Genomic DNA, 10,317 nt, shown 5'->3' with positions numbered 1-10,317 from the left:
GATCTCACTGAGAATTTTATAAATAAAACAAAAAATATATAAAAAAATATTAAAAAAATTAAAAATTATATTTTATTTTTTCAATTTCAAAAAATTAAGAATTCTCCTTTTTTCTTCTCTTTAAAGATATTAAACACTCTTCGCTCTTCATGCATGACACATGCATACTCTATGAGCTCAATTTTTTCGTTATGGAATCTATGAATGTGATGTGCCTAGATATGAAAATAAGGTGTGTTAGATCAAATTATGAGACAGTTTTATGTGAATAGTAGGAGTTAGAACTTAGACCCTATAAATTTTGTATTGGCAAAAATTACTTAACAAATTGGAGGATCCGATTTGGCGGGGGCTGAAATTTGAATTTCACACCATGCAAATCGGACGGTGCGTTTTGTATATATATATATATATAAATTTTTGTATAAATCCATATTCTTAGCTACAACTCAAACCGTCTGACAAACTATGAAAAACTCGCATGGTCTAATTTGTGGTGTTCTGACACCACACACAGGTCAAGCATCTTTCTTTTCCATAACCGTGTCCAACCCAACCTTTGCCTCCATATTGAAATTAAAAAGCATACTCTATGCATTATCCTAAGTTAAAAAATAATTTAATTATTATACTAAGCTATGATGTATGGAACAGGATACGCCACGAAAACACGGTATATGTATAAAATATAAAGTATTTTTTAGATAAATTGTAATGATATTTTAGTATTTTATTGATATTAAAATATAAATTAATTTTTTAATTATTTTTAATATTTTTTTTATTATATAAAATATTTAAAATATATTTTGTTTTAATTAATAATATATACTATTTTTAAACTCGTTTCAAGAATATATGTTAAGAATAAGATTGGACACCTTGACACGTGATGGTATTTACATATGTTTAAACATGTCCATAGAATAATTTTTTATTAAGATACAGTTGGACACACGCGTGTCGAACAAGTGTCGATGTGTGTCGTGTCCGAAATGTGTCTGATACGAGGACACGAGTACACGAGAAATCAAGAAAGTGTCCGTGTTTCATAGGTAATAAGTATAGGTCCGTGTCACATTTTGATTGGATTTGATTGCTTAAGATTTAGCCTGCTCAAAGTTATCTTATTTTGCATTAGTTGGAATAATTGAGTAATATTAGATGTAATAAGGGTGTAATATTCGATTGTGTGTTATATAAAATTAAATTTTAGGAGGTTGAGTTACTTATTATCTTAGACAAGTTTAATAAATTTTGCAGCCCCACATTTTCACAAGCAGCAGTAGTTTTGTTCTTCAATAGTCTTGCAGATGGTGGCTTGATGGCTTCATTGTTGGTAACTTTTTTACTTTTCTCTAACAAGATTAGAGTCCATAGAGTAGTTATGGTTAATCTTGTGTAACTGAGAGATTAAAATCAATGACATTTGCCATGGGATGCAGTATTTTTTGAAAGCACGTTTCCAATTCGACAAGAACCAGTTTGCGGATTTGATGATGATTTCAGGAATAGGAGCAACGCTTACACAAGTAATTAAGCTTTACTTAGTACTCACACCCTCTTAATTATTCAAAATCAATAATTAAATTTCACTTTGGCATGCAGCTACTTTTGATGCCAATATTAATACCTGCTCTAGGAGAAGAGAAGTTGCTCTCAACAGGGCTCTTAGTTAGCTGCATCAATGTAAGTTTAATTTCCACATATTTCTTGTTTGATTTGTAACATAATATAATATAATACTAACAAAGTTTTATTAACAATTAATATGGTTATGCAGATGTTTGTGTACAGCATATCTTGGGCAGGATGGGTAATAATACTTTTCTTCCTTCTAAAATCTTCTTATTTTGCTTATAGTATTATACATTTCAAGAACAATCCTTGAAAACCATGCAGGTTCCTTATGCTCTAGCAGGTTGTTCTATTTTTGGGGTTTTTGTGCGCCCAAGTGTAAGTTTCTGTTCCTATTTGGTAACTTACAACTAACTTTGAAACAGTAATTTCATATCTCACATTGTGCTTGGTACAGATATGCAGCATTGCATCCAAACAAGTTGGTCCTAATGAACAGGTACCCTTACTCAAATTAGATATGAAAAATGAATCATGATTCAGTTTTAGCTTCTTATTAGTTTAACAGATTAGTGTACTTGATTTGATGCAGGGAATGGTTCAAGGATGTCTCTCAGGAGTTAGTTCCATGGCGCAAATCGTTTCTCCCTTAATATTCAGTCCACTCACAGGTATCAATCATAATTAGTTACCAAATTAACCACTATGTATTTGTATATAAATAATTAAATACACGTGTTGTTTCGCACATTTTTAATGTGTATTTTATATTTCAACATATATTCTATACGAATAACTGATTTTTTTGTATAGTACTACTACTAAGTATTAACAAGATTCTCTTCCAATTTTAACAATGCAGCATTATTCTTGTCTGAAGAAGCACCCTTTTATTTTCCTGGGTTCAGTATAATGTGCCTTGGCCTTGCAATGGTAAGTTGGTTAGAACGAATGAACCGGTTTCTTTTAATAGATATGTGATCCATTCATAGCTTATGATGATACCTACCTTGCATTTCAGGTTGTTGCATTTATACAGAGCTTGATGATCCGAGCCGCTCCTCCTATCGGAAAAATTAGCAGCGGCAGTAGCCGCTGCACGGATACATTGGTATGAGGTGGAGACATGATCTTGTTTTCTGCTTCAACAAAATTGTTCATACTTACACCCTATGAGACCATGAATTACAAGACAATACAAGCAACCATGTTTCATGTTATAACTAATGAGCATGGATTCAAGTATAGAACTATATACGTTGACACTAGGGGGGTAGGAAACAGAACATCAAATGCAAAGCGCAGCTAATTAATTCTCGTATGCATAGTATATATACACCTAGACATAGATTGTTTATATCACTAGATAGAGTAGCTTTTCTAATATTCCTTTAGATTACATTATAGTTTTTGCAGACAGGATCTTAGTCCATTTGACAGCTTTGTTGTAGAATGAGAAATCTGTCTAATGTAAGGACTTTGTAATTCCTATATTTTGTTATTTATGAATTATTAATGGTTGAATTTTGGATAAATTAGATGTGAATTGCATAATGCAACAAGTAGCTCTGATGTATAAGGCATGGAGCATTGCTGTAATAATCTAGGTAGAATTTTTTTAGTGTACATGATCATTCAGAATTCCTATAATTTTTTCTATAGTATCCTCTAATTCGCTAGGCTAAAGATTAATCTGTCGCAGATTAAAATTTTACTTAAAGATTTGCTGCTGGCAAGCACAAAGTGGAATTGGAACCATATAATTTGTTTATGCGGACTATTGGTCTAATAATTAGACCAACCTAAGTTTTTTTTTGGGGGTCAGAATATCCTCCAATGAACATACGTGTTGTTATAAAAAGCCCAATAAACTTTTGTAATCCATAGAAAAAAAAAAACACGATATTTAATGAAAAAAGTGGGTGACCTTCGTCTTGAAGCGTAGATAAGTGAGTTGCAGAAGCAGAAGAAGCAAGTTGAAGAAGAAGAAGAAGAAGCTTACAGCTTTGTTTTAATGGAGATAGCACAAAAGGTAGCACTTCCTCTTCTCCTCACAAAAGGTTCCACTTCCAGACACCACTCTCATTCTACCAATGCTATTTTTTCAACACCCACAACCTCCACACCTTCTTCTTCTTCTTCTTCTTCTTCTTCTTCTTCTTCTTCACCTCTCATCCACCACCTCAATTCCGACTCCACCTCCTCCTCCCGCCGCCGTACCTCCACCTCAATCGGCAAGTCCTCCGACCCCAACCGCGGGAAGCCTTGGTTCAATCACCACCGTCTCTCTCCTCCAGCTCAGCGTCTTCTTCAAACCCTAACCGACGCTCAATTCCACGATGACTCTCTCGAATTGGACCACCTTCTAGAATCTCTATTCGACCACCACCAGCAGCAACTTCCAAATTCCTTATCCTCTGATATTCTCGCCATAATCAAGGCCTTAGGGTTTCACAAGAAATACGACCTTGCTTTCTCCGTCTTCGATTGGGTTCGCCGCAGAGAGAAGGAGCAAGCTAACTCCGCCTCCCCTTCTCTCTTGTCTGGCTCCTCCATCGCCGTCATCGTCAACATTCTCGGCAAATCGGGTCGGGTATCATGTGCTTCCTCATTGCTCCACACTCTCCGGCACGACGACGGAGTCGAGGTAGACGTCTATGCCTATACTTCACTGATATCTGCTTTTGCCAGCAATGGCAGGTACAGGGATGCAGTCAATGTCTTCAACAAGATGCAGCAAGAAGATGGCTGCACTCCTACATTGATCACTTACAATGTCATTCTCAGTGTTTATGGCAAGATGGGCATGCCTTGGTCTAAGATCATGGCTCTTTTTGATTCCATGAAAAACAATGGGGTTTCCCCTGATTTATATACTTACAATACCCTAATTAGTTGTTGTCGTCGCGGTTCTTTGTACCAAGAAGCTGTGGAACTTTTTGAACAGTTGAAGCTTGCCGGGTTTTCGCCCGATAAGGTTACCTATAATGCGCTGTTGGATGTGTTTGGCAAGTCTAGACGCCCCAAGGAGGCTATGCAGGTGCTAAAGGAGATGGAGAGTAATGGATTCTCTCCCACTTGTGTGACTTATAACTCGCTGATATCGGCTTATGCCAGAGGTGGTTTGCTGGAGGAGGCTACACGGCTTAAGAACCAGATGGTGGAGAAAGGGATTAAACCGGATGTGTTTACCTACACCACCCTTTTGTCGGGATTTGAGAGAGCCGGGAAGGATGAGTTCGCAATCAAAGTTTTCGAGGAGATGAGAGCCGCAGGATGCAAGCCTAATATTTGCACCTTCAATGCTCTTATCAAGATGCATGGTAACCGGGGGAAGTTTGCCGAGATGATGAAGGTTTTTGAGGATATCAAGGTGTGCAAGTGTTCGCCCGATATTGTTACTTGGAACACCCTTCTGGCTGTGTTTGGACAGAATGGAATGGACTCCGAAGTCTCGGGAGTATTCAAAGAAATGAAGAGAGCGGGGTTTGTGCCAGAGAGGGACACCTTCAACACCCTGATAAGTGCTTACAGCAGGTGTGGTTCCTTTGATCAGGCAATAGACGTCTATAAGAGTATGCTGGAAGCAGGGGTGGCTCCTGATCTTTCTAGCTACAATGCTGTTTTAGCTGCATTGGCTCGAGGAGGGCTTTGGAAACAATCTGAGAAAGTCCTTGCCGAAATGGAGGATGGCTGGTGTAAACCTAACGAGTTGACCTACTCTTGTTTACTTCATGCTTATGCCAATGCTAAGGAAATTGAAAAGATGAATGCTTTGGCCGAGAGAATATACTCTGGCTCTATCGAGACACATGCTGTTCTTTTGAAGACCCTTGTACTGGTAAATAGCAAGAGTGATCTCCTAATGGAAACAGAGCGCGCCTTTTCGGAGTTGACGAAAAGAGGAATTTCGCCTGACATAACTACTCTGAATGCAATGATTTCAATATATGGGAGGAGGCAAATGGCAGCTAAAACCAATGAGATTCTGAATTTCATGATTGAGAGTGGATTCACTCCAACTCTGACTACTTATAATAGCCTGATGTACATGTACAGTCGTTCTGAAAACTTCCAAAAATCAGAAGAAATCTTACGGGAGATTCTGGAGAAAGGTATGAAACCCGATAGAATCTCATACAACACGGTCATCTATGCATATTGTAGGAACGGTAGGGAGAAAGAAGCGACACGGATATTTTCCGAAATGAAGGATTCTGGTCTTGTTCCTGATGTTGTAACATACAACACGTTTATTGGAACTTATGCTGCTGACTCTTTGTTTGTCAAGGCTATTGAGGTAGTTCGATACATGATAAAGCAAGGATGCAAGCCAAACCAAAATACTTACAACTCCATAGTTGATTGTTACTGTAAGCTCAATCAGCAAGAGGAGGCAAAAGAGTTTGTTGAAAACCTTCCTAATCTTGATCCACAGGTTTCCCAGGATGAACAGAGAAGGTTGCTGGAGAGAATAGCAAGTAAATGGCAGTAAGTTGTTCCATGTCCTATACCTGAAAGATGCACATATTATAATTGATGCTCTTCAACGGGTGGCAGTATGCATGTTTCTTGAGGCTGCTATAATTTAGCTATAGGGTTGCTTTATATATGTAAACAATATTCAATCATTTTATTGATGTACCATACTAGCTGTACAGGAACTTTCAGTTGTTCGTATGTGCAAAAACAGTGCAAATTGGCATATATGCCATCTTGGTCATGTCACAAGTTGAAGAAGTTTATGGTTCCTGTAACAAAATCCATCTGGCTGCTATAATTAGGGTTGCTTTATATATGTAAACAATATTCAATCATTTTATTGATGTACCATACTAGCTGTACAGGAACTTTCAGTTGTTCGTATGTGCAAAAACAGTGCAAATTGGCATATATGCCATCTTGGTCATGGGTCATGTAATGCATGAAACAATATACAAAGACACCTAAACTAAAATTCCATATGATGATATCATCAGACCGGAGAATATGTGGTGACCCCATAGCCATTAGCCATCAATTCACTCATGAAATGGGGAATATGTCATCATCATTGTCTTCATCTATGTCCATAAACCTAAACTTGAGATCATCCCAACCATGTCCTTTATAATTGAAACTTGAATTCAGATAACAATTCGTCTCCTGAAATAAGTTCAAGTGATCCACCAGCTTATGATATGCATTGCATCCACAGCACTGCCAACAATTTCAGAAACCAAAGATAAAAAAGAAATTGTCACCAATTTAATGTACCATTTTTTTCAAATTTTTCCGAATAGAGATCCAGAATTGAGAGGCAAATTACCCGTAATGGATCCTCTCAATTATTAAAAAAAAATTGAGAGAATAAAGTGTGATTTCTAATTCTTTATTGCTTTCTCTCTCATGTTTTTTCTTGCTCTCACTTATAAAATTAATAGTGAGAGATTACACTTTACTCCCTCAATTGTTAAAAAATATTGAGAGGATCCATTTCCCAAATTACCTGCACAAACACAGTTCCATCAGTGTAAGCATGAGGATTGATAGCCCTTGTAGTTCGCTGGCCACAGATGGTGCATGTAAAAGCCACGAGCATTCTTCGCCGAGGCGATTTTGTGAAGAGAGACCATGGGAAAGTGGAGATGTTCCCGGTTCCTGATTCGCCGTCGTGGCCAACTGCAGGAACAGAGGGCCCTTCCATCCCTGACCCTGTTGTCCATCCTCTACCAGCAGCAGCACTTAGTACCAATCCCATAGCAGCATCCTAAACCCACAACAATTCTCAATCAAAATTGAATTCTTTTTAATGTTTTCAGGGCAAAAAACTTTAAAAACAGATATGTTTTTATCCATATTGCAAAAGGTTAGGCATTTAGGTTCAGAAACACATTGAAATAACAAAAATTGAGCTTCTTTTTTTTTCATGACCCAACAGAACTATAATACAGATACTCTAATAAAATTCGAGATATTTAAATTTGAAGAGCAAAATTACATCGAAGCTTAAAAATTAAGAAGGAAAGGGAATGAAAAAGGCACATACTTTCGAGAGCGGAGAAAGGGAGAGGCGGCGATCGCTGAGAACTGGGAGGAGGTTGGCGTTGGAGTTGTCGTTGTTGATTTCCATGGAATTGGATTGGGAGTTTGAATCATGGTCGTCATCACCTGAAAAAACAGAGAATGAATTTGAAAGATTGATGATGAAATCGAAAAATGATTATGGTGGAAAGTGAATAGAAGAAGAATAGGAGTACGAACGCTTGGAAGATAAACGAAAGTGGAGGGATTTGGGAGAAAGGGAGAATCTTCTTGTTGAGGGGAAGATGGAGAAAGGGGAAGAAGGAGATGGAAGAGTTGCAGAGGAAGGTGTAGCCAAGGTTTCCATGAATGCCACGAAACACAACAAAACAAAACAACCTCGTCTTCTCTTTTCTCTTCTCTTCTCTTGTCTCTTTATTTTCTTTTCTTTGCAGAGACCGCAAAAAATATCAGTGTCTCTCTGCAAATTATAATACTAAAAATAAAATCATGAGGTGATTAGTGATGACTGATGACTGAGAAATATGGTGCTACATTGGGCCCTTGCGTTTTTCTGGCTATTGATCTATTGGGCTTATTAAATCAGGCCCAAATTCTTTCACTGCCCAATTAAACACTAATAGTTAGCACCGCAAGGCTTGGTTGAGTGGCATGTAATGAATTGTACGTAAATAAACCATTGATGATTATACAGATGACCTTCATAACTATATTATGGACATTGTTGAAAGATCCTGTCTCCAACAAATTTTACTATAATGCATGAAAAACTAAACAATATACAAAGACACCTAAACTAAAATTCCATATGATGATATCATCAGACCGGAGAATATGTGGTGACCCCATAGCCATAAGCAGCCAATTCACTCATGAAATGGGGAATATGTCATCATCATTGTCTTCATCTATGTCCATAAACCTAAACTTGAGATCATCCCAACCATGTCCTTTATAATTGAAACTTGAATTCAGATAACAATTCGTCTCCTGAAATAAGTTCAAGTGATCCACCAGCTTATGATATGCATTGCATCCACAGCACTGCCAACAATTTCAGAAACCAAAGATAAAAAAGAAATTGTCACCAATTTAATGTACCATTTTTTTCAAATTTTTCCGAATAGAGATCCAGAATTGAGAGGCAAATTACCCGTAATGGATCCTCTCAATTATTAAAAAAAAATTGAGAGAATAAAGTGTGATTTCTAATTCTTTATTGCTTTCTCTCTCATGTTTTTTCTTGCTCTCACTTATAAAATTAATAGTGAGAGATTACACTTTACTCCCTCAATTGTTAAAAAATATTGAGAGGATCCATTTCCCAAATTACCTGCACAAACACAGTTCCATCAGTGTAAGCATGAGGATTGATAGCCCTTGTAGTTCGCTGGCCACAGATGGTGCATGTAAAAGCCACGAGCATTCTTCGCCGAGGCGATTTTGTGAAGAGAGACCATGGGAAAGTGGAGATGTTCCCGGTTCCTGATTCGCCGTCGTGGCCAACTGCAGGAACAGAGGGCCCTTCCATCCCTGACCCTGTTGTCCATCCTCTACCAGCAGCAGCACTTAGTACCAATCCCATAGCAGCATCCTAAACCCACAACAATTCTCAATCAAAATTGAATTCTTTTTAATGTTTTCAGGGCAAAAAACTTTAAAAACAGATATGTTTTTATCCATATTGCAAAAGGTTAGGCATTTAGGTTCAGAAACACATTGAAATAACAAAAATTGAGCTTCTTTTTTTTTCATGACCCAACAGAACTATAATACAGATACTCTAATAAAATTCGAGATATTTAAATTTGAAGAGCAAAATTACATCGAAGCTTAAAAATTAAGAAGGAAAGGGAATGAAAAAGGCACATACTTTCGAGAGCGGAGAAAGGGAGAGGCGGCGATCGCTGAGAACTGGGAGGAGGTTGGCGTTGGAGTTGTCGTTGTTGATTTCCATGGAATTGGATTGGGAGTTTGAATCATGGTCGTCATCACCTGAAAAAACAGAGAATGAATTTGAAAGATTGATGATGAAATCGAAAAATGATTATGGTGGAAAGTGAATAGAAGAAGAATAGGAGTACGAACGCTTGGAAGATAAACGAAAGTGGAGGGATTTGGGAGAAAGGGAGAATCTTCTTGTTGAGGGGAAGATGGAGAAAGGGGAAGAAGGAGATGGAAGAGTTGCAGAGGAAGGTGTAGCCAAGGTTTCCATGAATGCCACGAAACACAACAAAACAAAACAACCTCGTCTTCTCTTTTCTCTTCTCTTCTCTTGTCTCTTTATTTTCTTTTCTTTGCAGAGACCGCAAAAAATATCAGTGTCTCTCTGCAAATTATAATACTAAAAATAAAATCATGAGGTGATTAGTGATGACTGATGACTGAGAAATATGGTGCTACATTGGGCCCTTGCGTTTTTCTGGCTATTGATCTATTGGGCTTATTAAATCAGGCCCAAATTCTTTCACTGCCCAATTAAACACTAATAGTTAGCACCGCAAGGCTTGGTTGAGTGGCAATTATATTTGCCTTGCTCTAAGGTGCACCGGGTTCAAATCCCAGCTGAGGCTGGTTGTGGTTTAAAGAACCCATAGTACCCATGGTAGTGTGTGTGAGTGTGTTGTGTGGGTGTGTGAAACATGGGTGTAATGCCTAGGATTGGGGGCTGTCCAATCCGTTTGACCAAAAAAAAAAAAAAAAAAAAAAAAAAAC

The 10,317-nt window shown here is 37.6% G+C and overlaps 4 protein-coding genes across 4 annotated transcripts in view; 2 read left to right on the top strand and 2 right to left on the bottom strand.

Annotated features, from left to right (window-relative positions):
• The window catches only part of LOC107617796 (tetracycline resistance protein, class E), a gene marked incomplete in the record, with an annotated part of 8,007 nt that extends 4,894 nt beyond the window's left edge, over positions 1 to 3,113 (top strand). The window contains 9 exon segments of the mRNA XM_016319665.2: positions 1,264 to 1,339; positions 1,446 to 1,532; positions 1,609 to 1,689; positions 1,784 to 1,816; positions 1,903 to 1,956; positions 2,036 to 2,077; positions 2,171 to 2,249; positions 2,441 to 2,511; positions 2,600 to 3,113. Coding sequence (XP_016175151.1) covers positions 1,264 to 1,339; positions 1,446 to 1,532; positions 1,609 to 1,689; positions 1,784 to 1,816; positions 1,903 to 1,956; positions 2,036 to 2,077; positions 2,171 to 2,249; positions 2,441 to 2,511; positions 2,600 to 2,695 — 619 coding nt within the window.
• Positions 3,339 to 6,301, top strand: LOC107617795 (pentatricopeptide repeat-containing protein At5g02860). Its single transcript, XM_016319664.2, has one exon. The coding sequence runs from the start codon at positions 3,593 to 3,595 to the stop codon at positions 6,071 to 6,073; it is 2,481 nt and encodes an 826-aa protein (XP_016175150.1). The 5' UTR covers positions 3,339 to 3,592; the 3' UTR covers positions 6,074 to 6,301.
• Positions 6,235 to 8,098, bottom strand: LOC107617797. Its single transcript, XM_016319666.2, has 5 exons — positions 7,822 to 8,098; positions 7,607 to 7,728; positions 7,067 to 7,327; positions 6,560 to 6,777; positions 6,235 to 6,329 (listed from the first exon to the last, which is right to left on the bottom strand). Exons 1-4 carry the CDS (start codon positions 7,946 to 7,948, stop codon positions 6,604 to 6,606), a joined length of 684 nt encoding a protein of 227 aa, XP_016175152.1. The 5' UTR covers positions 7,949 to 8,098; the 3' UTR covers positions 6,235 to 6,329; positions 6,560 to 6,603.
• Positions 8,253 to 9,967, bottom strand: LOC107619347. The gene is made up of 4 exons (XM_016321605.2): positions 9,691 to 9,967; positions 9,476 to 9,597; positions 8,936 to 9,196; positions 8,253 to 8,646 (listed from the first exon to the last, which is right to left on the bottom strand). The coding sequence occupies exons 1-4, from the start codon at positions 9,815 to 9,817 to the stop codon at positions 8,473 to 8,475; spliced, it is 684 nt and encodes a 227-aa protein (XP_016177091.1). The 5' UTR covers positions 9,818 to 9,967; the 3' UTR covers positions 8,253 to 8,472.

This window comes from Arachis ipaensis, chromosome B09 (assembly GCF_000816755.2).
Source record: "Arachis ipaensis cultivar K30076 chromosome B09, Araip1.1, whole genome shotgun sequence".
NCBI lineage: Eukaryota > Viridiplantae > Streptophyta > Magnoliopsida > Fabales > Fabaceae > Arachis > Arachis ipaensis.
The sequence above is the reverse complement of the archived record's forward strand: the minus strand, read 5'-3'. Positions and strand labels throughout refer to the sequence as shown.

Excerpts from the sequence above, each read along its gene's own strand:
- LOC107617795 (XM_016319664.2), top strand. The coding sequence starts at position 3,593 with ATGGAGATAGCACAAAAGGTAGCACTTCCTCTTCTCCTCACAAAAGGT.
- LOC107617797 (XM_016319666.2), bottom strand. The coding sequence starts at position 7,948 with ATGGAAACCTTGGCTACACCTTCCTCTGCAACTCTTCCATCTCCTTCT. Across the intron at positions 7,729-7,821 it reads CTTTCGTTTATCTTCCAAGC|GTGATGACGACCATGATTCA; the intron begins GTTCGTACTCCT and ends CTGTTTTTTCAG. Across the intron at positions 6,778-7,066 it reads ATGGAACTGTGTTTGTGCAG|TGCTGTGGATGCAATGCATA; the intron begins GTAATTTGGGAA and ends AATTGTTGGCAG.
- LOC107619347 (XM_016321605.2), bottom strand. The coding sequence starts at position 9,817 with ATGGAAACCTTGGCTACACCTTCCTCTGCAACTCTTCCATCTCCTTCT. Across the intron at positions 9,197-9,475 it reads CCCTTTCTCCGCTCTCGAAA|GATGCTGCTATGGGATTGGT; the intron begins GTATGTGCCTTT and ends TTGTGGGTTTAG. Across the intron at positions 8,647-8,935 it reads ATGGAACTGTGTTTGTGCAG|TGCTGTGGATGCAATGCATA; the intron begins GTAATTTGGGAA and ends AATTGTTGGCAG.